This window comes from Olea europaea, unplaced genomic scaffold (assembly GCF_002742605.1).
Source record: "Olea europaea var. sylvestris unplaced genomic scaffold, O_europaea_v1 scaffold1137, whole genome shotgun sequence".
Classification (NCBI taxonomy): Eukaryota; Viridiplantae; Streptophyta; class Magnoliopsida; order Lamiales; family Oleaceae; genus Olea; species Olea europaea.
In genome coordinates, this window is record NW_019228757.1 from 435,963 (window position 1) to 463,066 (window position 27,104).

At 39.6% G+C, this 27,104-nt stretch overlaps 1 protein-coding gene across 1 annotated transcript; it reads left to right on the forward strand.

The window, feature by feature from the left end:
• Positions 1-1,779: 1,779 nt before the first annotated feature.
• LOC111373519 (transcription factor bHLH35-like) lies at positions 1,780-19,809 on the forward strand. The gene is made up of 5 exons (XM_022996059.1): positions 1,780-1,959; positions 2,108-2,267; positions 2,612-2,845; positions 2,936-3,106; positions 19,490-19,809. Exons 1-5 carry the CDS (start codon positions 1,781-1,783, stop codon positions 19,583-19,585), a joined length of 840 nt encoding a protein of 279 aa, XP_022851827.1. The 5' UTR covers position 1,780; the 3' UTR covers positions 19,586-19,809.
• Positions 19,810-27,104: the final 7,295 nt, after the last annotated feature.

Consider the following 27,104-nt stretch of genomic DNA (forward strand, 5'->3'; position numbering starts at 1 on the left):
ATAACGAGTGAACCATAAATAAAGTAAAACTTTCATTTATCTAAGTTGAACGTTTCATGTTCTTGTCTTGAGACAAATATATTTCCATCTAGTAGTGATGATGGATTCGAGCAATTTATTAAATGACAATAATAATCGTAAATTAAATTTCTTAATTAGAAAAATTAAACTTTTCTTGAGATGGAATATAAGAAAAAATTTTGAATAAAAATTTGGGAGAAATTTTTTGAAATTGGTGTGACTAGCATATGGTCGAAAGAGGGAAGCCAAATGTATAACCTTGGATGGCCGTTCGTTCAGGGGTCACAATCCTTTACAATATCACACTCATCACTCATATGAACCATGTAATAAGAAATAATCCTCTTGAATAACCCCTAGTTGTCCAGGGGGTCTTGTGGCGCAGGCGCCTCCCTAATAAGGGGACACAACCAGGGGGTTGTTCAACAAGAACAGTCCATCTAATAAAAAGATACAACTATTGACCTCTCTGTATTTATTTTAAAGCTTAAATTTAGTTGTCACAACTTTTGAAGATGCGACATATATAGTGATTAGGCCAAGGATAAGAACTAAGCATTACACACTACATTTTTGGAGTTTTGATAGTTTAAGACGATGATCAAGATGTAGTCATCACATTAATACTATCCAAAGTTAGTATTTAAAGAGAGAAAACTCTAATTTTCTAATGAGGCGGCACCACGTCAAAGTTCACATATTTTGTTACTTTTACAGATACTTGTACTCTATAGTGAACTTTATTAAGAGTTTTATTTTAACTTATCCTCTAATAGTAACAATCAACACTATTTTCCAAAGATAGTATTTAATATATGATGAGAAAACAACCAACACTAGTTAATCTTTGTGCAATTTTTCTTGAGATGGAATATAATTAAGAAAAAAATTTGAAAAAAAAATTGGGAGAAGTTTTCTGAAATTGATGTGACTAGAACATGGTCAAAGAGGGAAGCCAAATGTATAACCTTGGATGGCTATTCATTCAGGAGTCACAACCTTTTACAATATTACACTCATTACTCGTGAACTATGTAATAAAAATTTACAACTATTGAGACTCTCTAGGAGTACTTATTTTAAATCTTAAATTTAGCTCTCACAACCTTTGAAGATGCGACATAGTTTGAGTGACATAGTGATTAGACCAAGAATACTAAGCATTACACACCATTTTAAGAGTTTCGATAGTTTAAGACAATGATCAAGATGTAGTCATCACATTAATTCGAGTATGCATGTATGAGAGGTTTTGCGATTTATCCGTCCTCCAATGGTTTAAACCGGTATGTAAATGGCTTTAAATAGACAATTTGATTGGTTTAGTTGAGTTAAAATATGATTTGGTTGCTCCAAATTTAAATAATTTTTTGATCCATAATATAAACCTTTTGTTAAATTCGAATACGTACTCCGCTCTGAAAAATTAAGTGCCTGTCAGGGATCTAAATCCAAATTCATAGTTTGAGAAAATAATCTCGCTATTTTTTTCTATCCCAACGAACTCTTAATTTATTATTATTATTTTTAAAAAAAATTTCGGCTTTTTTTTTTTTTTTTTTTAAAGTTCCGTATTCAGTTTGTTGACTTTTCAGTAAGACGATGATATCTTAATTTATCACGTCAATATCAAACTAATGACGTAAGCATGAATTCGTACAATAAAAGATGCTTAAACATTACCCGGCCCACATCAAGAAAGTTGAAAATTTGAGACATGATTAACACATGGTGGATTCCACGCACTTCACGAACAGGAATGTCATGTTCACTGTTTGCTTACGCATTATTCACATATTCCCCTTCTATAAAACCAAACACGTTGCACACATTATTCATCTTCATCCCAAGAAAGCATCTCTTTATGGAGAACATTAGTGATGAATACACACACTGTTGGGAAACGAATACGTTCTTCCAAGCTGAAGATCTTCAAGGGTAATATTTTCTCTTGACACATTCATTCATGTTTGTTTTCATGTGTTCCGTTTAATCCTGAACCCAAACACGAATTCGTTCGCGCTCTGTGTCCTGTGTTCGTTTCTGTGGAATATATACTTTAATGAGATTGATTTGATCTTAACAGTAATTTGGATGAAGAAATTCCTACACATGATTCAAGCTCTCAAGATGGAACACAGTCATCATTGATGGCCAACAGAAACATTGTTTCAGAGAGGAATAGAAGAAAGAAAGTCAATGAAAAGCTCTATGCACTAAGATCAGTAGTTCCCAATATTACAAAGGTATAACAAATATATGTTCCATTCTTTACTTATTCCACCAGAAAAACAAAAAGAATGATTAGAGAATATTTGTGTTGAATTAACTATTTGAAAAATTAATCATAAATTGTTAGAGAAGATTACACGTATATATTGCCTTCAAGATGTCCCTCAAGTGTAAGCAAGATTTATGTATGCACAACTCTATTTTAATGGGCGGCGACGAAACTTGAACTCAAGTTTTCTCTTTGATGTGATATATGTTGAACCACTTCATTTGAGAACTTAAGTTGTTAGAAGGAATATACATATGTAGTTTGATTGAGTTGGCGTGATCAATATAACTTGTTTCTTCAAAAAATCAGATGCATAAAGAATCGATAGTCGAAGATGCCATTGATTATATTCAAAAGTTGCAAGAAGAAGAGAGGAAAATTCAAGCAGAAATATCAGACTTGGAATCTGCAGAAACATCATCAAAAAGTACAATTTCTGAGTTCGATCATGACGAAACTTTTTCTTCAAACCCAAAGAGATTGACAAATGAAAGCTTCTACGATTCTGAAGGATCAAGATCATCTCCGATTGAAGTTCTTGAGGTGGACTAATATTATTTCTTAATCAGGATTAATTAATTGATTTGTTTATTTATTTGGTTAGTTGATGAAATTATTACCATTTATAATTAGTTGAGAGTATCCAGAATGGGAGAGAAGACAGTCGTAATTTGCCTCACATGTAGCAAGAGAACAAATACAATGGTAAAGCTATGTGAGATATTTGAATCTTTGAACCTCAAAATCATCAGTGCGAACATCGCTGCTTTCTCTGATAGGGTTTTGAAGACTGTATTTGTTCAGGTCATTCATCTCTCTCTCTCACAACATACAGTCACACATGAATCTTCCTCAACTCTACACATTACACAACTTCTACCTTCTTTGAATATTGATTAGTTGATCGTAACTATGTGTTGTGGAGGTGGTGATACGTTTGGATTTCTTGAAAACTTGTTCCTTTCCTTGGCCTTTTTTTTTCGTTGCTTATCTATGACAGGAAAAAGAAATGATCAAAGCTGTAGGTAAGATTCAAAAATGAAATAAATAGGATTTCTTCTTTATTATTATCTAGTGTTGTACACTCACGTTACTTCACGAACCACCATACATTTGAACAAACGGATTTAGAGAATGTTTTGAACAATATATTAGAATAAAGTGAAATGAAAACCTTCAATCTCATTCATTCAGAATCATCTCAAAATGATCATGTTACATGGCATAAGTAGGCGCTAAACACCAACTAATTGAACTAACATATAGCTAGCACATCTAACATCTAGCTAGCATAACTAACAAACTAACAAGCTAACTACATGCAAATCTATACAAATTATACAACGGTTCTAATACTCCCCCTCAAGATGTGCTCTATACGTCTTGTTATGCCCCTAAATGAACCCACATCAGGCGAGGTATGGAACTCTCATACGAAGTGGTTAAACTTCGGAAAGTCCACCACCACGTCATCCGAGGTGTGAAACGCTCATACGAAGTGGTTCAAAGTCCACCACCACGTCATCTGAGGTGTGGAACGCTCATACGAAGTGGTTCCAAGCATAGGTAATTCTGCAAAACTGACCGAAGCGCCCTATCCCCCTAAATCTGAGGCGAAATGATTCCTGCGGACCTCGGCCTGAGGACCCGCCGCCGATTTCAGAATGAGATCTTTGTCAAGATCTTTTCTGCCTCTAAGGTTTAAAGTGATTTGACCTTTCCACAAGGCTAGTTGATGTGACCTATCAACTTTATGTCAACTCAACTCGGGAGAAGTAACTACCCACCCACTCTACATACGCGGCTGATTGACGCCTATGAGCAGATGCCTCATACCGTTCAAATGTATACACGTGTCTCACATCCAAAGGCTCTCCTTACAGATAAATACCCAAGGCTTGGCAAGAGGCAAAGGTAATGAAACTCTTCCTATTTAGCACTTCATAGCAAGCAAATATATATTATCCTCCCCACTATTTTGCACAACCTTGGTATTACTCCGATCACCTGAGCCTAACTTGACCGTCGGAGTGTATACGACCGCCGCCACCCCCCCTGGTCCCGACCGTGTGCATCTGACCGTACATTGATTGTGCACAGGGAGGAATATGTGGAGTGGCTATCGGTTGGCCACGTAGAGGGTCCAATTTTCGAGGTCAACAGATTGACGCCATCTATGAGAAATCTTCCCGTTCAAAGTTCTACATTCTTCACCGGAGAAAACACCGAAAAACTGGCAACTTACCCTGAAAAGGGCACGTTCTTAAAAATGAACAAAGCCGAGTTATATCCTAAATTCTTATCACCCTTGAAAAAGAAGATAGAATGAGTTCCAGCCATGAAGAAGACAATCCCATGAGAGAGGCCTCTGAAGAAGAGGTGCTCCATAACAATGTCACTCACCAGAAACCCCATCACCGGCGTCGCCGAGGTGCAAGAACAGCCATACTCACTGAAAGGATGACTCAAATAACGGCGGGCATGAGAGACATCGCAGCTCAGAATATGGCAATGCATGAACTTCTCATGCAAGCCCAAGGTCATCAGGGCTATCAAATGTCCCAAGGATCTTACTCAGTGCAGGAAGCCCCTGTATCTCGTTCCCGAGGCCATATGAGCCAGCACAGAGAACGCCCCCTCGAAAGAGAAGTGGGCGCGAAAGCCACATCCTATATGTAGGGAAGCCAGCCAGCGGAACCACAACTAGGGGACAATTTCCCTCAAGAATATGAGGAACAAAGATCAGTAAACGTCTTCGATCGAATAGGGCAGGACCCTAGTAATAGGGTCCGCTCAGTGTAAAGATCAGTTCGGAAAGACCAGGAACAAGAACAGGCACCTCCTCCTAGAAATAGAAGGGATAGAAGGAACCTAGTCGATTGGGGAAGCCGAGGAGAAGCACCTCCACCTGCCCAGGATATTCAAGATGATGAAGGGTCAGATGGGCCCTGTCGATCTTATGAGATCGATGACGATGATGATAACCCCCTTTTTCAAGGGAGATCTGAAGCTTCCCGATGCCGGCGAACTTCATGCCCCTTAAGATCCCCAAGTATGAAGGAAAGGGGGATCCGGAGAAGCACCTCACCAAATACATGACACAGATGAGCCTTGCCTGCTTTGAAATGCAGAGCCTTCCACTTAACCCTCGCCGGAGCTGCTGAAATGTGGTATAGCAGACTTCCTCCTCTGAGCATTAGGAGTTAGCCAGATTTGAAGAAGACATTCTTAAACCAATACCTCTCACACAGGGAAAGAGAGGCTCCAGTGCAACGCCTGCAAGATATGAGGCAGGCCCCTAGAGAGACGCTGAAAAGCTATCTCGCCAGGTTTACAGACGAAATCACATACTGAGAACAGGTTACTGACAGGGAAGCCATTTCAACTCTGAAAGACGGCCTCAACATGAACAATTTGTTCTGGAAAGACGTACGCAGCAAGAATCCTGCCACCTATGACGAACTAGTGGAAATGATGAGAGTGGAAATCATCGGTGAGGAAATGATTGATCATTGAAACTGTGCTGCGCAAGGACTTCTTCCGCCTCAGAGGCAGGTAGGTCGAGGACCCGCAGCGCACCTCATCACTCAGCAGTGGACTCAAGCAGGTCATATAGTAGCTCCCACCTTCGGACAGGCACTGGCCTCCGCCACATTGGATGTCGTGCCGATATTGGCATATGAGAATGCTCCTGGCGAAGCAAGACCATCCGGAAGATCTGATAATAATAATAAGAAGAAGAAGTGATCAAACAGGCCCTTGGAAGGGGCAAGATTCTGCACTTTCCATCAACTCTATGGGCATGACATTAGCGAATGTCGAGACGCTAATCGACATTCAGATTGAGGCAACCCACATCCTTCCAGCAGGAGCGAATATCCTCGCGGATCCACCTCCCCGAACAGGGGGGAGAGAGGGCATAGAGAGCAATTACCCCGGAGAAGGGAATCAAGAGATCGAGGACAGTCTAGACAGAGAGACCAGGCCCCATTCTCTGGGAGCCAAGTCATCAGGGAGACGACACAATCATTGGGGGACCTCACATCGGTGACAACACCAGGAATGCCCAAAGGAATTACACAAGGGAAGCAAAGGACCCGCTAATGATTACCCACATTGTCAACGAGTCATAGGCAACCAATAAGATGGCACTAATCACTTTCTCCCAGGAAGGTAAAGAAGGAGTTCACCATCCCCATTGTGACGCATTGGTTGTAAGGGCCGTAGTGGCTAGAAACGGACTCGAACGCATGCTCGTCAACAATGGAAGTTTGGTGAACATATCGTTCGGCTCCACCTTCGACAAAATGCAAATTGAACATGGGTTGATCTCCATGACCGACCCACTATTTAGATTTACTGGAGACATCATCGTCCCACGAGGGCGGATCACTTTGCTCGTCGAAATAGGTTCAGCGTCCCTAGTGGCCCAACACTTCATGGAATTCTTAGTTGTAGACCACAGGTCGGCCTATCATGGAGTATTGGGCAGACCCGCTTTAAAAGATCTTTGGGCCGTCACATCCATCCACTACTTGTGTGTGAAATTCCCAACTGAATATGGGATTGCTACGGTCCGAGGCGACCAGATGGGTTCCAGGGCATGTTACTTGAACTTTTTGAGAAAGTTGGAACCCCGAACTGTTAACGTGATCATAACTGAAGTTGCCAATGAAGCCAGTATGGACGTGGAAATGCTCGACGCCGCTGAACAAGGGCATACCTCCGAACAGAAGGAAGACGTCAACATGGAAGAGGCTCTTGAACAAGGACACCTTCTTGATGTGTTAGATCCCCGGATAATTGACTCTGAACTAAATGAAATCCCAATGGAAGAATTAGAGACTTTCTCCATCAACCTAGAGGACCCTAGTCAGGTCTTGCGAATATGGAAGGCACTGCCCCTGAAGCGAAAGAGGAGATGGTAAGCTTTCTGAAAAGAAACTTGGATGTCTTCGCTTGGAAGCATGAAGACATGGTGGGGATAGATCCAAGGATCAGTTGCCACTATCTTAACATCAACTCCTCCTATGCCCCTCATCGACAGAAAAGACGTGCCCTCAACCTAGAAAGGTACGAAGCTCTCAAAGACGAAGTAGACAAGCTTAGCAGTAGTGGTTTCATAAGGGAATCCATCTACCCGAAGTGGATATCCAACCCAATCCTGGTGAAAAAGCCCAGCGGGAAGTGGAGAGTGTGCGTAGACTTTACCAACTTGAATAAGGTGTGCCCTAAAGATAGCTTCCCACTTTCAAGAGTAGACCAGCTTGTGGATTCCACTGCTGGACATGAACTATTGAGCTTCATGGATGCGTAGTCGGGGTACAATCAGATACCCATGTTCCGACCTGACGAGGAAGCTACGTCATTCATCACAGACAGAGGACTCAACTGCTACAAAGTCATGCCCTTCGGATTGAAAAATGTTGAAGCCACATATCAAAGGCTGGTCAACGTGATGTTCGCCGAACTCATTGGCAGAACCATGGATGTCTACGTGGACGACATGCTAGTCAAAAGCCTCCAGGTAAGCGAACACGTAAGTCACCTCGACCAAACCTTTCAAATACTTAGAAAATATAAGATGAAGTTTAATCCCCTCAAGTGCACCTTTGGGGTAGCTTCGGGTCAGTTCTTGGGATATATTGTTAACAAAGAGGAATTGAAGCCAATCCAGTAAAGATAACGGCCTTGCTGGAAATGAGGTCATCTCAGAAATCGAAGGAGGTCCAAAGCCTCAATGGTCGAATAGCTGCACTCAGTCGCTTCATCTCCAGGGCCACCGATAAAAACTTACCCTTCTTCAAGGTGCCTAAACAAGGAAAGAAGTTCCAATGGACTTCTGAGTCCGAAGAAGCCTTCCAGGAGGCGCTGAAAAAGCACCTCAGAGAGGCACCCCTTTTGTCAAAACCTCGACCAGAAGAGTCTCTGCTGCTGTATTTGGCAGTATCGGACGTGGCGATCAGCGTTGTTCTAGTCAGAGAAGAAAATGAATGACAGTTGCCAGTGTATTACATCAGCAAAGCACTCCTCCCAGCTGAAACACAGTACCCAGACAAGGAGAAATTAGCACTTGCCCTCATCACAGCCTCAAGGAAACTGATGCCATACTTCCAAACCCACTCTATCAACGTTCTTACCAATTTCCCGTTGAAGCAGGTGTAGAGAACAGACGCATCAGGACGTCTGCTAAAATGGGCAATCGAGCTCAACGAGTTCGATATACCGTTCCGACCTCGATATGCCATCAAGGGCCAGGCCTTTAAAGATTTTGTGGTTGAGTTTGCCAAAACCCCGAAAATGGAGATAATAATGGAACTAGCCGAGCCCCCAACCTGAAAACTATTTGTAGATGGATCCTCAGGAGAAGTAGGCTCCGGGGCAGGAATAGTCTTGGAAAGCCCAGAGGGTCACAAGCTAAATTGCACAGTAAGGTTTGACTTCAAAGCCTCGAATAACGCTGTCGAATACGAAGCCCTTCTAGTGGGCCTTAGATTGGCAAGAGAGATGCAGGTCAGAAAGCTCGTAGCCAGCAGTGATTCTCAGCTGATAGTGAATCAGGTCAGTGGAAGCTTCGCGGCCAAAGACAGTAGCATGGTCGTATACTTGAAATTGGTTTTGGACCTAGTCTCCCAGTTTGAAAGGTTTGAACTGATTCAAGTCCCACGCATAGAGAATACACATGCAGACGCCCTCTCAAAATTGGTCAGCAGCAAAGATTCTAAGTTATTAAAAGTTGTCTCTATTGAACACTTGGCGAAGCCCTCCATTTCTGGAGGAGAAGAGGTACTTCGGATAGAAGGCACCCCATTATGGATGCAGCCCATCATCGACTATCTAAAGGATCAGACACTACCTACTTCCAGAAGTGAGGCAAGGAAGTTGAGGAGAAGGGCTGCGCACTTTGTCCTGAAAGAGGATATGCTCTACAAAAGAGGCTTCGCCTCACCACTTCTCTGATGTGTGGGAGGCGAAGAGGCCACATATATACTTAGGGAAATCCATGAGGGAATCTGCGAAAATCACTCCGGAGGAACGGCCCTGGCTCACAAGGTTCTCTGTCAAGGCTACTTCTGGCCGACCCTGAAAAGGGATGCTTGCCAGTTTGTCCAGAAATGTGACAAGTGCCAGCACTTCTCGAACATTCAAAGGCAGCCTTCTCAGAACCTCTCTGTGGTAACCAGCCCCTGGCCATTCATCAAGTAGGGCATCGACTTCATTGGTCCACTCCCTAAAGGAAGAGGAACCGCGACCTTCGCCATTGTTGCCATTGACTACTTCAGCAAGTGGGTCGAGGCTGAACCTCTTGCGAAGATTATCGAGGCAAATACTACAAAATTCGTCTGGAAGAATATCATTTGCAGGTTCAACATTCCCCATTCCTTAGTGTCCGATAATGGGAGACAGTTCGACAATCGAAAAATGCGAGAACTGTGCGACGAACTTGGGATAAAAAAGGATTTCTCAACGCCTCATCACCCGCAAGTGAATGGACAAGTTGAGGCAGTAAACAAAACCATCAAGCATACCCTGAAAAGGAAGCTTGACACATCAAAGGGGGCTTGGGTCGATGAACTTCCCCACGTCCTCTGGGCAATCCGAATCACAAGCTGAACTGCAATTGGGAAAACACCATTCTCAATGACCTACGGGGTCGAGGCCATGAGCCCGGTCGAGGTGGGGCTCCCATCACACCGCCAAATACACTTCAACGAGATCAGTAACGACGAGGCCCGGGTGAACGAACTCCACCTCCTTGAAGAAATGAGGGATACCTCCCAGGTGAATTTGGCAAAGTATCATAGGAAGATGAACCGCTATTCTAACTCCAAGGTCAGAAACCGAACTCTTCGCCTGGGAGACCTCGTCCTCAGAAGGGTCTTCCAATCATCAAAGCCAACCAGGTCAAGAGTGTTTGGACCGAACTGGGAGGGTCCTTACCGCATCCGCAGAGAATCCCGACCTGGTACTTTCGAAATTGGAGACATGGCAGGGAAAACACTGCCTCATCAATGGAACATCGAACACTTAAGGAAATATTATCAGTGATGAGTTTTTGTTTCGATCTGATCTCGATGTTGTCTAATAAGTGTGTGTCTCGATCCGATCTCATTTGTAATTTGCCTATCTTACTGAGCGCTGAAAATGCCTTGGTAATGGATAATGTAACTTTTTCAAGTATTAGTACTTCAGTTCTTTGTCACATTGGTTATCAAATTGTTACCTTAGTCCCTCAGTATTATTACTTAAGTAATCCGATCTGATTATTTTTAAGAGACGCTTGGTTATTTAAGTGGTCTGATCTTCTAATTGTTAAGAGGCGCATAGTCTTAAAAGTTTGTCATTCATATATGCGTAAACAGATCAATACGATAAGAAAGTAGAAGCAATAACACTTGGTAAATTTTTTTTCTTTCATTTCATTCACTTCAAATTTGCAAAAGGCAGAAGCCATTACAAAATAAGCCCTATTCTACGGAAGGCTCCCCCCGCCAGCCTCTGTCTCGCCAGCCTCGGGAGCTGCAGTGTCCTCTGCCAGCCTATCAGGCTAGTCTCCAGTACATCCCTTGAACTCTGCCTCTAAAGAGGAGATTCCAAAGTAGGATGGACCTCTTTCAGCCAACCCAATATGCCTTGGGCATTCCAAGAGGCCCAAAAATTTGCAAAGTCGTCGTACAGGGGATGTTCCTTGAAGTGGTCAATGAAATTCTGAACAGCCACTTCCCCTACTGACTTGAGGTCCTCCTTCAACGAGGTAATTTCCTCAAACTGGGCCTCCGTCCTCTGCCTCAGCTCAGCTTTCTCTTTGAGGCCTCCAGAGCTTCCGTGGCGAGCCGGTGGTGCTCGTTGGCATGATCTACTCTTCGGGTCATGGCAGCCACTGGCACTCCACTTCATAGAGCTCCTTCTTCAGCCGTTCTATGTCTCCAGCAGTAGCCGCCAGCTGGGCCTTAGCCTCCGTCCTCCTTTTCTCTTCCTCCGCAGCCTTGGCCTGGGCCTCCCTCACCTTGTCCCCATACTGCATAGCCTCCTCGAGGCGCTTGGCGAGGTCCTTCGTCTTGACGTTGAGGTCCTTCACCAAACCCTCGAGCTGGATGCTGGTACTCAGAGCCCGGGCCACACATGCATTATTGGCCACCACCAGGTTCTCGACTGTGCGAGAGGCGGTGTGGTCTCTCCATTCTTCAGTCCAATACTTATTGTGGACCACCGCCACTGCAGCCGTTTCTGGGGGGAGAGCCTCCAGTACTTCTTTAATTGGCTCCTCGGAGTTTGAGCCCAAGAAGTCCATATCCTTTGAGGGACGGGCTCTTTTCTTCTTAGGCTGCCCCGGCACCTAGGCGAGAGGGACGGTAGCAACTGGCGCCTTGACCGGGGCAGGTGGAGCCTCTGATGGCGCGGACGTTCTCTCCGAAATGGCCATCCCGGTAGGAATTGTGGTTAGTCTCAGAACAGGGGTAGCCTCGCCACCGTTGGCCGCTTCGAAGGGACATCAGGTTTCTTGCCCTTCCGAAGCAGATTAGCCTCTGGATCCTCAGGCACCTCCTCCTCCGTCGGAGGTGGGAGCCTCTTGCTGGCATCCACTAAGTCTTCCATCTGCTTCTTGTAAAAGGAGGAGGAGGTCTTCAAGGACCTCGCCTTGGCCATCATCTTCTGTATTGTTTTAAAGTCAGGCCGGAGAGGCATCTTCTTATTGAAATTATCTGCAAGAAACAAATAAATTAGTACAAGTGTAAACGACTCAAAAATATTCAAAGGTATTCGCTTCGAGACATTACCTTGTGAGGCCATCAGGTCGTGCGTTACAAAGTGGAGGTTCTTTCTGATCAGTCGATGGAACGACCTCTTCTTTGGAGGTAGCCAATAGATCACGCAAATGATCTCGAAATCGTCTGAGGACAGCTCGCACCGAGGAAGGGTGCCTTCAAAAAATGAATACGAGTGTTAGTTATAATCTGAACCGAAGAGAATAAAAAAGAAATACAGCTACAATACTCACTAAGTGCCGAGTACTTCGTGAGGACCGTAAGAGGTGCTAGGGGGTCCCTTCCATTGTGTCCCATCTCCCGGCAGCCCAGCACCACGATCTCTTCCACTCCTTGATGGAGCTCGACAGATCGAGCATGAATGGAGTGTGGGAACTCCAAGAGGCCAGGTAATACCAGCCCCTCCCCCCTGGCTGTTGCTTTCGAAATATAGAGGGTTTGAAAAACTGAAAATGGCATCTCCACTCCTAGTGACGCCTCTTTCCATAACATCCAAGAGCCCACCATCTGGCTCTAAGAGTTCGGATTCAGTTGGGTCGATGCCAAGCCATAAGACCTAAGCACCATTCGGAAAAATGGGTGAATTGAAAGCCTAAGGCCAGCCCTAAGGATCGCCTCGCTTATCGCTACACACCCTGCCCTTGGGTAGTAGGCCCTCTCGTCAGGCTCGGGTAGGATCAGGTCTATGCTGTCAGGTATCCTATATTCGGTCCTAAGTCTTTTCAGGTCGGCCTCCTTTAGCTTGGAGGGGTAATCCGACGCCCCCCAATACACAAAGGTATCTACTGGGCTATCCAGTCTCTTCCAAATATTCTCCCCCCCAAGTATTGCCTTGGCTACTTGGGAGGAGGTCGCCACAAGGGGCGTCCATCCGTACTAACTCCAGCCCCCTCCCCGAACTAGCACTACCTTCGAAAGCCATTTTCAGAAAGGAAAAATCTTAAAATAGTTACTAAAACTTACGAGTTTGAGTGTTCCCTAGCTGGAAATGGTCAAAAAGTGGTGTGTGGTCGTCGAAAAATCAAAGTTCTCGCCGAAAACGCTTGAAGAACGCCAAAATCGCAAAGAGAATTGAGAGAAATGGGATTTTCTATTTTTGCAAGAGTAAAAACTCCAAAAAATGCTCAAGTCCGCCTTTTATAGAGCGCTCTAACTAATCCCTACCGTTGAATTCAAATGCAATCAATCTAGGCTGTCCGTCGCATCATCAATCTAGGCGGTTGAAATGAAACGCCAGATTTGATTTACGCCTAACATTTTGCCGTGACCCTCACGCTCGCATATAACGCGTCGCCTTGATCACCACCAGCCGTCAACAATAAGTAGTCACAACAGTCTTTTAGGAGAATGGGCGCTGCACCCAACTGTCACCTTGGAAATACACAATAGCTGTCAAATCATTTAATGTCATACACGCTCGCCTTGGAACGATCTCCACGCTCAACTTTACAAAGCTTAGGCGCGCCTGACGCGAAGTTCCCTATGGGTCATCGCCTCGATCATTGCATTCCCTAATCCCTCCTAAGCTTTACAAAGTTTTGGCCATCTCCCAACGTGTCGTCTCCTGTGGGTCAGCGCACCGGTGGCAGATGAGCTCCTCACTCAACTTTACAAAGTTTAGGTGCACCTGATTCGGAGTCCCCTGTGGGTCATCACCTCGATCGCTGCGTTCCCTCCTAAGCTTTACACAGTTTGGCCATCTCCCAACGCGTCGTCCCCTATGGGTCAGCGCACCGGTGGCAGATGAGCTCCTCACTCAACTTTACAAAGTTTAGGCGCACTTGACGCGGAGTCCCCTATGGGTTATCGCCTCGGTCGCTACGTTCTCTCCTAACCTTTACAAAGTTTTAGCCATTTCCCAACGCGTCGTCCCCTGTGGGTCAGTGCACCGGTGGCAGATGAGATCCTCACTCACCTTTACAAAGTTTAGGCACACCTGAAGTGAAGTCCCCTATTGGTCATCGCCTCGGTTGCTGCATTTACCATCCCCCCAAACAACGTCCAGCTCGTTAGCATCTCGACCTCACGTAAATTTTTTCCCTTACGCAGTGGCGAAGATTTAGCGCATATGCCTATGATCAACGCTTCGGTGAACACAGAAAATCGATCCTTAAATTCTCACAATTTACGATCCCCATCCCGAGGCGCATATACCTGGTCGGAAAGACAAGTCCACCCATGATATAAATATTCATACCTGAACTTGGGGGACCACTGTTACGCCCCTAACTGAACCTACATCAGGTGAGGTATGAAACTCTCATACGAAGTGGTTACACTTCGGAAAGTCCACCACCACGTCATCCGAGGTGTGGAACGCTCACACGAAGTGGTTCAAAGTCCACCACCACATCATCCGAGGTGTGGAATGCTCATACGAAGTGGTTCCAAGCATAGGTAATTCTGTAAAACTGACCGAAGCGCCCTATCCCCCTAAATCTGAGGCAAAATGATTCCCGTGAACCTCGGCCTAAGGACTCGTCGCCGATTTCAGAATGAGATCTTTATCAAGATCTTTTCTGCTTCTAAGGTTTAAAGTGATTTGACGTCTCTATGATGCTAGTTGATGTGACCTATCAACTTTATGTCAACTCAACTCGGGAGAAGTAACTACCCACCCACTCTACATACGCGGCTGATTGACGCCTATGAGTATACGCCTCATACCGTTTAGATGTATACACGTGGCTCACATCCAAAGACTCTCCTCACCTATAAATACCCAAGGCTTGGCAAGAGGCAAAGGTAATGCAACTCTTCCTATTTAGCACTCCATAGCAAGCAAATATATATTCTCCTCCCCATTATTTTGCACAACCTTGGTACTATTTCGATCACCTGAGCCTAACTTGATCGTCGGAGTGTATACGGCCGTCGCCGCCCCCGCTGGTACCGGCCATGTGCATCTGACCGTGCGTTGATTGTGCGCAGGGAGGAATACGTGGAGTGGCTATCGGTTGGCCACGTAGAGGGTCCAATTTTCGAGGTCAACACGTCTTTTACACACGTCTTGGATAACAAAGGATAAAGAACTAAAGCAGGAAGTGACTTGGTAAATGCATCTAGAAGTTGGTGCTTTGAGCGAACTGGAAGAAGTTTCACGACCCCAGCGTTAATTTTGTCGTGAACGAAGTGACAATCAATTTCTATGTGTTTTGTTCATTCGTGGAATACTAGATTGGTGGTGATCTGTATTACTACATGGTTGTCATGGTAGATAGTGGCTGGAAATGTGGGAATAATCTAGAAATCTTTCAACACTTGATGAATCCAAGTGATTTCACTTACGTAGAGGCAAGAGGTCTATATTCTGCTTCAGCTGATGAACGAGATATGGTTGGTTGCGTTTTTTATTTCCATGACACCATTGAATTGCCAATGAAAATGCAGAACCCTGTAGTTGACTTTCGTGTATCAATGCACGATCCCCAATCAACATCTGAAAAAGCTCAAATGTTGATGTTCAAACCAGAGTGTAGCTGTGATGGAAAGAAAGTGCCTTGGCCAGGGTTGCCTTTCAAATACCGTAGAAGATGATGAATAGCTTTAAGGTGTGGTATCCTTGGCTGGGACATGAATTGACTTAATTTATGTACTGCAAATGTAATGTCAGGTCGTGATATAGTCAAATATATGAGTCTTCCAATTAACCCCTGTAGTGAGAAGCGTGTGGCAGAATATCTCCATCATGAATGCTAAGTCCTGACTTTGAATCCATAGGATCAGTTACTAGTTTGCAGTCTAGGTAACTGGCATCTTCAATTAGCTGTATTGTGTACTGTCTTGTGAAATAACATGCCGGATGATGAGCGGGCAATTTTAATCCCCAAGAAGTATATTTAAGTGTCCCAAATCCTTGAGCTTGAACTGGCTGTTTAGAAATGCCTTCAATGAGTTTATGATGTGGATATTAGGACCAATTAGCACGAAGTCATCTACGTAAACTAGCAATGCCACAAAACTATCCCCATTTCCTTTAGTGAAAAGAGAATAATCTTCCTTAGACTGTTGAAAGTCATGCCAATTAGGACATGAGTGAACTTAGAATTTCACTGTATTGAAGCTTGTTTGAGTCCATAGATGGACTTGTGCAATTACAAATCATTTTCTCCCCCTGTTTGGATAGTCTAAGAAATTCATAGTCCAAAGGAATGTTCATGTAAACTTCCTCAAACAAGTCTCCGTTTATGAATGCATTGTTAACATCTAGTTGAAGCAAATGCCATTGATGATGAGTTGCGAGAGTGAGTAAAATTTTGACAGTAACATTCTTGGCTACTGTTGAGAAGGTGTCGAAGTAATCTAACCCTTCTTGTTGCGTGTAACCCTTTGCAACAAGGCGTGCTTTGTGCCTTTCAAGTGTTCCATCTGATTTGTACTTGTTTGTGCAAATCCATCTACATCCTACTGATTGCTTTCCTGGGGGTAAAGGCACAATTGACCAAGTGTGATTGAGCTCCATGACTTTCAATTCCAATTTCATGGCATCACGCCAATGAGGAAACTTGGTAGCTTGATGGAAAAATTGAGGCTCAAAGTCAGATGAAATGTTGAGTACCAGATTTTTGAAAGGTCCAGATAGATGTTTATAGGACACAAAGTGATTAATGTGATTTGAGGACTGAGGAATGTGATGGTTATTTTGGGATATTAGATTACAATGGTAGTCAAGGAGATATTTGGGAGGCTTAGAGACTCTTTTGGATTGGCGAATGGTATGATTTATAGGTCTATCAGATTGTGGTTGATCAATTGGGCTAGAATTGGATGGGGTAAGGAATGAATTGTGTCTAAAGGAAAGGTACCGTGTTCATTATCCTGAGTATCAGAATTGTGATGGTCATGATCAGATTGGATGTAGGTGTCATGAGGAGAAACCAATGAGGTTGATGGTAAAACCAGATCATGGAATGGGTCTAGCAATTGGTCAGTTTCTACAATAGTATGGAAGGAAAATTATCTCCTCATGGAATACTACATCTCTGGATATGAAAATCTGTTTGGATTCAACATCTACAAGCTTATAACCTTTGATTCTTGATGGATAGCCCAAGAACACACATAATTTGGCTCTGGGTTGGAATTTGTCTCTATGTGCAGTGAGTGTAGATGCAAATCCTAAGCACCCAAATACACGCAGAATAATCATCAGGAATACCATAGAGGACTTCATAAGGTGTTTTATGCTGCAAGATGGGAGATGGGATTCTATTGATGAGGTAAGTTGCAGTTAACAAGCATTCTGACCAAAAATGTATAGGAATTCTGGATTGAAAAAAATAAAACTCTAGCAACATTCAGTAGGTGTTGATGCTTGCATTCAAAAATGGAATTTTGTTGTGGTCTAAAAACACAACTGAATTGATGGAATAACACCTTATCAGCAAAAAAATCTCTAAAAGATAATTCAGGTGCGTTGTCTGATCTGAAACTCTTAATGGCAGCATTAAACTGTGTAGCAACAATGCTAAAAAAACGACGAATTACATTCACAGCATCAGATTTTTTGCATAACAAATATATCCAAGTAAATTTGGAGCAATCATCAACCAATGTTAAGAAATATTTATGTCCTGAATGAGAAGGAATGTGGTACGGTCCCCATATATCAGTGTAACAGATCAAATGGTCTACTGGACAGTTTGTTATTAGACTCGAATGACAATCTTCTTTGTTTGGAAATAGGACAAACATAACGCGGAAGATGCTTATTCAATTGTGAAATATCATACCCTACTTGATCTCTCAAGACATCTAATCTTTTAAAAGATAGATGACCAAGTCTATTATGCCAAATGTGAGCTGAAACATGACAAACAAAAGTATGCGGAAATGAATGAAAATTCCTGGTGTCAAGTACATACAATCCTTGAACTTTATCACCCTTGCGAATCATCCTCTTGGTGGTATTCTCCTGAGTGTTGAAATGATCACGGAACAAACTTCAATTAAGTTGTGTTCAAAGAGTTAATGCGTTGACTGACAATAAATTGAACTTGTATTGGGGCACATATAAGACATCAAGAAGCACCAGATTAGGACTCAGTTTGACATCACCACATAGGCTCACTCATATTCGTGTATGATTTGGTAATGTGACACTTGCATTTCCAACATTTCTCAAGTTTATAAAAGCATCAGCAGTACAACACACATGCCTAGTTGCCCCTAAGTCTACTATCCATATCTTTTTAGTAGTGAATGTAGGGATAACTGATATTGAATGACAAATACCTGCAGCTCCTGATGTAGTTGGTTTGTCCTGATCATTTACAGCCATGCTCGACCTTGATCCTAAATGATTGGATAACATAGTCATCAGTTGTTGATATAGACTAGAGTTCAGGTTCTGCATGAAGTCATCCATGTTAGGTTGTTGAGTCGCCTGATGATTGGCTTTCACAGGATTTTGGACAGAATAGCCTTGTGAGTTTTCCTTTGATTTTGTCATGTATCCTGGTGGATATCCCATGAACTTTATGACACTTATCAATTGAGTGTCCATGATATATGCAATGAGTACGATAAGGTCTTTCCTTTTTCTTTGCAATTCCATTATTTCCCATCCTAGAAACATCATTACGAAAACCAGAGTTAGGTACTGGTTTCGTATTCCTAGATCTCATAGCAAATGCAGCTGTATCAATTCTGAGTGATTGTGTACTCAAATTTCTTTGATTCTCCTCTTGTGCAATTAGTGAAAAATACCTTATTAACGGGTGGCATCGGATCCATTAGCAAGATTTGACCCCTGACCTGAGAGAATGAATCGTTTAGCCCCATAAGGAATTACATGATATACTCCATTTGATAATATTTGTTCATCTCCTTAACACAACCGCACGTACATTTTTCACATTCACAATTGCGTCGAAATTTGCTTAATTCTTCCCATATAGTCTTCAATTTGGTGAAATACACATTTATGTTGCTTTTGATTTAGATTCATCAGATCTTTTTTGAGTTGAAAGATCCTCGGTCCATTGCTTTGCTGAAATCCCTCTTTGCGATCGTTCCAAATCTCGTATGCGGTGGTAGCATAGATGACACTTACTGAGATTTCCTTCGATACCGAATTAAGTATCCACGATATCACCATATTATTGTTTCGATTCCATGAATTAATCAATTCAGGACCCGCATCTTCCGATTTTTTCATCGATCCATGAATGAAAAAGAAAGTTTATTCTTTACCGAAAGAACAATCTTCATTGCACGGCTCCAAGAGGCATAGTGATCTCCCGTGAGCAACTGAGATACAAGCACCAGTCCAGAACTATCAAAATGATACAGAAAATATGGACTTGACGGCTCATCAATGGCTAATAAAATATAATATACACATTCTCTTTTTCTTTGATTTTCTGGCTGTAGTTTAACTTATGTTCATTGTTTATAAATTTTTTATTCTTTTTTTCAGGCCGATGAGACAGAGAAAGATATTTTGAAGATTAAAATAGAAAGAGCCATAGCAGCTCTAAATGCTCTACACAATGCTAATATCATAATGTATTAACATATTTGTCACCATAAGTACTCATTCTCGGTCATTTGTCTTAAAAATTTACTTCTAAGTTACTTATAAGTAAATTAGTATAAGTTTAAATAAATAGGGGCTCTTTCCCGTCCTACAAATTAGGTGATATTTCCTTTTTAAGGATTTCTATTTTTCCTTCAGAGTTGGTATTGTATAAAATGTAATTTAATTTTTTTAAAATATAAAATTGTTGTTTGATTGCATCGAATAAGTACTTATTGACAAAATTAACAGTTGTGTTACATCTAAATAATAGGTTTACACAATGATTTATGTTTATGTCTACATACTGGTATACATACATAAGATGTGGTATTACATGTACATAATAAGTTAACACCTTATTTATATGTAAATCATTATGTAACTACTTATATACAAATAGCATTATTTCAAAACTAGAGAAACTCTCTTTGGAGCTTGTCTAAAATGTTCTAAATTAAGCTTTTCTTCAAAGTTGAATTGCATTAATTGTGCTAATTAATATATAATTAAATATCGAATTTATCTAATTTTCCTAAAGATCAATATGTAAATAATTATTAAGATTCTTTTTGAATTGTTGACATGTTTTTTCACCTTAAATTTTATTGTTTTTTATTTTTCAAATTTTAATGCACCATAATATATAGAAATAAAATTTAAGATAATGAATTATGGGATTTCACATATTTATGATATATAGTAGATCATATACTAATGTTTCATATTTTAAGTCATAAACAAACAAAATTTGGAATAATAAGAAATTTCTAATAAAAATTGTTCCACAGAAATTAAATTAATTAATTATTTTATATGATAAAAAAAGAATATCCAGTCAAATAACTATGTACTATGTACAATTAATAAATCAAAAGTGGTTTTATTATGTTGTCAAATAATCAGTTTAATTTTTTACATCATTTTTCTTGACAACCTAATAGTCCTTAACTTTTGGTTGTACTCAGAAATAATAAAAAAATTACGTACGAAACACTCTACTTACAAGCAGATATCACAGTACTACAAGTGAACTCATCAAATTCAAGCCCCGAACTCCTCATCTCGTCCAAAAGGCCTAAAATCTGATCCCAAGATCGTCCCTTTTTCCCGTAAACATCCAGCATCACATTGTACGTTACCAGATTTGGGGATAACCCTTTTTTCTTTATAAAATCAAACAAAGTTATTGCCTTTTCGTATTTCCCAATTCGCGAAAAAGCATGTAAAATTGTAGTCCATGTTCGAACTTCAAGCGTATAATCCTCGTACAGAATCAAAACAAACAGCTTTGTAGTAACAAAATGATGAGATTCCTTACCAACAACCTTCACTATTAATTCAATAACCTGATTATCTAATCTCTCTTTTCTACCATCGAAGTTCAACAAAACCCATTCAAATAATAAAATGGCCTTTTCCCAGTTACCAGAAACATCCAAACCCTTCAACAAACTAATCAAATCAACTTCTTGAAGCAACTCAAACTTGACAGAATCAAAAAATGCATTTAAGTCACAAATGGGCTGCTCCAAAATTGAGCGAAGAATGAACTTACACTTCAAAGGAAGAAAATCAAGTAAACCATTACCTTTCATGAAATGGGGTGGTAAAGAATCTTGATTTTGTGAAGAAACAGAAGTAGAAATGTGCAGTAGGTGCTGAAGGAGAGAATCAACAGGTAATGAATGCGAAGAAGGGGATTTCTGCTTCCTCTGTTGCTGATGAGGTAGTACAGTAGGAAGAGCGAGTATTGAAGTGTTGAATTTCAAGCGCTGATGGTTCGGGTGTGATGTGGGTTTTGTTGGATGAATTGGGAATGCTGGTCTGTTTGCCAAAAGGGTTCCTTCCATTGTTCAGTTTGTTCAGAAATTTATCTGTAAAGGGTAAAGAGATTGCAGAATGAACGCGTTTTGGTTCACGTAGGATGAAAAGAAACCCACTTTGAATTTGCATCCAAAAAATTATCTCCAATTTGTATTAAAAAGCGAAGAAACCTGTGTGAATCCAAATTGAAAGAAAATCATTTTTCCTTGTCCTTCTTCCTTTTCGGCAGCCACGTTTTTCTTCTCCCTATCCAGCAGCAACTGTGCTGCTATTTGTGCAGCCGAGATTTTTCCTCGTACCATACGCATATCTCCACCAATTTTGACCTACAATACATGTTTGGGCTTTTTAATTTCCTGATGGGCTGGACCAAGCCCATATAACAGCTTCTCAGCCCTTGTTTGTGTTGGTTAATAGATTTAATCATCACAATAGAACATTAATTTTCTTTTGAAAATTGAAACCACATTAATAAGGATTTTAATAACATTGAAATCATTGGATTATAAAAACCCTCACACATAGGAATGGGAGATGATCATCTTTTGAAGGAGCTTTTAATGACCTAATCAATTGCTTTTTTCCTAAAATCTTCTTTCTTTTCCTCCACCAGGTGCGTTCTCTTTTGAGAAAAAGAAAAGTGGCTAACCTTAAATCTTGTAGAAATATGCCCTTAAGGTGCATATTTATAATGCTCTGTTAGGGTTTCGAAATTGCATAAATCTTCTTAGATTTAATTGTAGTAGACCAATTAAGTCACACGCCTTTTATTGTAGCCAAGAGAAAGATCTAATCGGACTCACATGATCCAAAGATGTTTTTAATTGGGTCAACTTTTGACCAATTGAGACACATCTATTAGTTACGACTTATTCTACCAAAAAATCGAGATTGCACTGTTGGACATTAATTTTGATCACATCACGAATTGTGTCTTAGTTTATTACTCCTTTTGTTTATTTTGTAGTATATTTGAAAACTATAAATTCTTATCAATTCCATATTTAACAAAATATATCATTAAATTCATCCAACAACACGCCTGTCCATAATTCATTCCCAATCCCAATTCACGCCCCAATTTACCCAAACTCTTGTCTTTACCTTTTCTAGAACAAAAGTTAGAATCAAGTAAATAAAAAATAAGAAATCTTCATTACATACCAAGAAATATGCAATTTGTATATCTATTGATGAATATACCATAAGACAATCAATATGTCATGAATCAACAGAAATAAATTATACAAATTATTATATATATGCATTCCTACAAAGCTAGAGAGAGTATCTGCAGTAACAAATCATTAGATAATATTACTATAATAGGACCACATCAAACTTTGCATATTGAATTTCCATTGAATCGTAAAAACCCGTTTTGCAGTCGCATTTCCCATATTTGGTTGTAACAATCTCATTACTAATGAAGTTTTCATTTCCATTAAAATTAAGTGTGTTATATATAATATATAATAGTTTATTAGAGCAAAATATGGCATTTCTGCAAAGCCTGCCAAATAAAAGAAGATATCTAGGATGTAGCATGCGAGCGTATTTGTTCCTAAAATAATTGAATACAAAGAAATTCATAGTTGAAAATTTCCAAGTGAATTTCCAAAGGAGTGAGTAGCTATGTCTCCGGTTCTTAATACTATCACCCTTGTGACATTCAACACTTGAGGAAACACGAACAATTAGGTTATGGTAGATCGAGTAAGAACATAATGTTATGCATGTAGGAAGTATTGTATAAACTTTGTATCAAATTTTGAAGGAGTCACAATCTTTAAAAAATTTGTTTTCAATCACATATTCTCTCAATAAACTAAATTTGCATGTAAATTCAAAATTTTACCCGTATTTTTTAACCAAATATTCTCCAAAAATAAAATTTTACAAAATTTATTCTTAAAAAGTCGGGGTCAAACATGAGCTAAAATACACTCCATGTTATAGATGTTTTCTTTGACTAAAAGATTGGCTAAGTTCTAATAACTTTTTTATTTTCTAATATATTTGGATATGTGGCATTTTTCCTTTGTACCGTTTAAGACAAAAATCTACTTTATTAAAATTAATTTGTACTTTAGTGTGAAAAAAAATATTGCATATTCTCAACTTCAAATTATAAAAGACGTTCGCTTTCCAAACTTAATAATAATCTAAGCTTTAGCCAAACAAGCTAAATTTTTCGACAAAATCTAAGGCCATGTTTGATTGGCACAATTTCCATGGAAAATGGAATTTGAATTTTATTTTCCTCCAATTTTGTGTGTTTGATAGCAAAAATTTTCCATGGAATTTGTTTTCCATCTTTTCCCCCACACACTTGTATTTTCCATGATTTGCTGGAAAATGGTGATAATTGGTTTTCCACCCATTTTTTTTGTTTTATTTTTGGCAATGAGAACAAATTTTAGGAACAATTGTAAAAGAGGATATCCCTTAAATTGACAATTTTCATGTAAAATAAAGCAAACGAACACCAAAATATAAATAATTTTTCATTTTTTTTTGGGCAATGGAAACAAATTCTAAAAACTATTGTAGAAGTTGATATCCCTTAAATTAACAATTTTCATGAAAAACAAAGTCAAACAAACACCAAAAGACACTTTTATTTTAACATTTTTCAAGTGGAAAATTATACAAATCAAACACTATTAATTGACAATTCTTATTAAAATAAATTCTAGATAATTCAATTCCCTTCAATTCATTTTCTTTTCACCCAAATTTCATCTTTATAATCAAACGTACCCTTTCACGAGGGATTTCATTGTCAACTGAAACTTCATGTAAAATCAGTCAATTTTCCTTGTGTTATATATTCAGGAAAATTGACGAGTTTGATGTGTAGACAGATCGACTCAGAGTCAAGCCGAAATATATGGAGTGGACAGCACATGCAGAATTCGAGCCAGCCACTAAGTTTATTGCATACAATGAGATCACCGTATGCACGTAATGGGTTTTGGGGTCACAAAGAGTGACAATTGAAGTAGTTTTTATTCTCATGATACCGGCAAGTTAATACGTAAATAAACTAAAAATTACAAATCCTTGATTTGAACGACTTCACGCCGACCATTTCGAACTCCTGTTTAAAACTTGAGTGCCTTAAATAGGGTGGTAAGCAAAAATTGTCAATTTGAAAATCGATTTTTTTATTTTTTATTTTTTAAATCATCACGTGGATTTGTGAATGTAACGATTAGGAGTTTGGTTTAGATTTTAAAAGTTAAACGACAATTTCATATCATATTTAAAAGTAAAAACTTAAAATACCCACCAGTCTTAGCGGAATAAAGTATAACTATTAAAATTTAGTACAAAAATGAGTAACTGTTCGATTGTCTAGTATCAAAAACGAATAATTATCCTAATTTCATAACACCATTACCAATCAATCCAAGCCAGCATATACTAAAGTCGAAACTCTCTTTACTTCAATATTCACGCAGCAAACAGTCAGAACCAAAAGTTTCCACAATAAAGTGATTTTCATTCTTTTAAGTTAGCGGCAACAACGATGCTAGGTGTTTTATTGTGATTTTTTCTTTGTTAATGTAGTGTGAAAATTATTATATAATATATGAACAAATGATGTTAAAGTGAATAGAAAAACACGTCAAACCACGACTCAAAATCAGAACAAACTTTAGGGTTTAGGTTTGAAAAAATCATAAGCCATTTTAAATTATTTTGTTTAGCTTTGAGCTATTTTCAAACCAATTTAAGCTATTTGAATTGAATATATGTCAAAAGCTAATCAAATCGGAGAGCTTACATCCCTAACCTAAACCAAAATAAACGTGTTAATTTTTAATTTCAATTCTAATTAACCAAAATAAACCGACTATCGCTTCTATCTTAGGGCTTTCCTTTTGTCCTTTTCATTGATTGAATAGTGAGACTATTCACTTCTACTTTTGGGTAGTCATCTGTCCATCTAACACTTCGACATCGGCGGAATATTCATTTAATCATACCAATGCCTTAACGAGGTAGGCAGAACAAATGCTGTAATTTTAAACATTATCCACCCAGAAAATAGGGAATTTTGAGTCCCATAAAGAACACAACTGTGGACTTCACCTTCATGCATGTAATGATTACACAAACAACCCCTTCATCCCAAGAAAGGATATCTTTCATTCACAAAACACACACACTATGTGGAAATCATTAATGTTGAATGCACACATTATAGGGAAACTATGTTCCCCTAAGCCGAAAAACTTGTTTCCGAGAGGAATAGAAGAGATAAACTCACTCAAAAGCTATATGCACTGAGACCAGTGGTTTGCATCATTACAAAGGCTGGCAGATTATAACAAATGATGCGATCAATTCATTATTTATTTGACCAGCCAAAAAAAAAAAAGTTACTTAGAAGATACTTTTGATTCTTCAAATTGTTTGTCTAAGTATAGAAGTTACTTTTACGTAACTCTACTTTTGTTAAGCTTAGCCAAACCTGTTCTATTTATCGTATATCCTCCTGCCCTTTCGGACAACTTAAACATTATATTGTCAAGTTGCCAATATTTTTGTCATGATTGGAACTTGGAACGCATATTTCATTGAAAATCATTTATTTGATCAATTATACATGTTTCTTGGAAATCAGATGGAAAAGAATCCATAATCAGAGATTCCATTCATTATATTCAAAAATTACATGAAGAAGAACACTGTGGAAATCATTAATGTTGAATGCACACATTATAGGGAAACTATGTTCCTCTAAGCCGAAAAACTTGTTTCCGAGAGGAATAGAAGAGATAAACTCACTCAAAAGCTATATGCACCGAGATCAGTGGTTTGCATCATTACAAAGGCTGGCAGATTATAACAAATGATGCGATCAATTCATTATTTATTTGTCCAGCCAAAAAAAAAAAAAAGTTACTTAGAAGATACTTTTGATTCTTCAAATTGTTTGTCTAAGCATAGAAGTTACTTTTACGTAACTCTACTTTTGTTAAGCTTAGCCAAACCTGTTCTATTTATCGTATATCCTCCTGCCCTTTCGGACAACTTAAACATTATATTGTCAAGTTGCCAATATTTTTGTCATGATTGGAACTTGGAACGCATATTTCATTGAAAATCATTTATTTGATCAATTATAAATGTTTCTTGGAAATCAGATGGAAAAGAATCCATAATCAGAGATTCCATTCATTATATTCAAAAATTACATGAAGAAGAACACTGTGGAAATCATTAATGTTGAATGCACACATTATAGGGAAACTATGTTCCTCTAAGCCGAAAAACTTGTTTCCGAGAGGAATAGAAGAGATAAACTCACTCAAAAGCTATATGCACCGAGATCAGTGGTTTGCATCATTACAAAGGCTGGCAGATTATAACAAATGATGCGATCAATTCATTATTTATTTGTCCAGCCAAAAAAAAAAAAAAGTTACTTAGAAGATACTTTTGATTCTTCAAATTGTTTGTCTAAGCATAGAAGTTACTTTTACGTAACTCTACTTTTGTTAAGCTTAGCCAAACCTGTTCTATTTATCGTATATCCTCCTGCCCTTTCGGACAACTTAAACATTATATTGTCAAGTTGCCAATATTTTTGTCATGATTGGAACTTGGAACGCATATTTCATTGAAAATCATTTATTTGATCAATTATAAATGTTTCTTGGAAATCAGATGGAAA

Coding starts and splice junctions, on each gene's coding strand:
- LOC111373519 (XM_022996059.1), top strand. CDS start 1,781: ATGTCATGTTCACTGTTTGCTTACGCATTATTCACATATTCCCCTTCT. Junction 2,268..2,611: donor TAGTTCCCAATATTACAAAG/GTATAACAAATA, acceptor TCAAAAAATCAG/ATGCATAAAGAATCGATAGT. Junction 2,846..2,935: donor CTCCGATTGAAGTTCTTGAG/GTGGACTAATAT, acceptor ATTTATAATTAG/TTGAGAGTATCCAGAATGGG.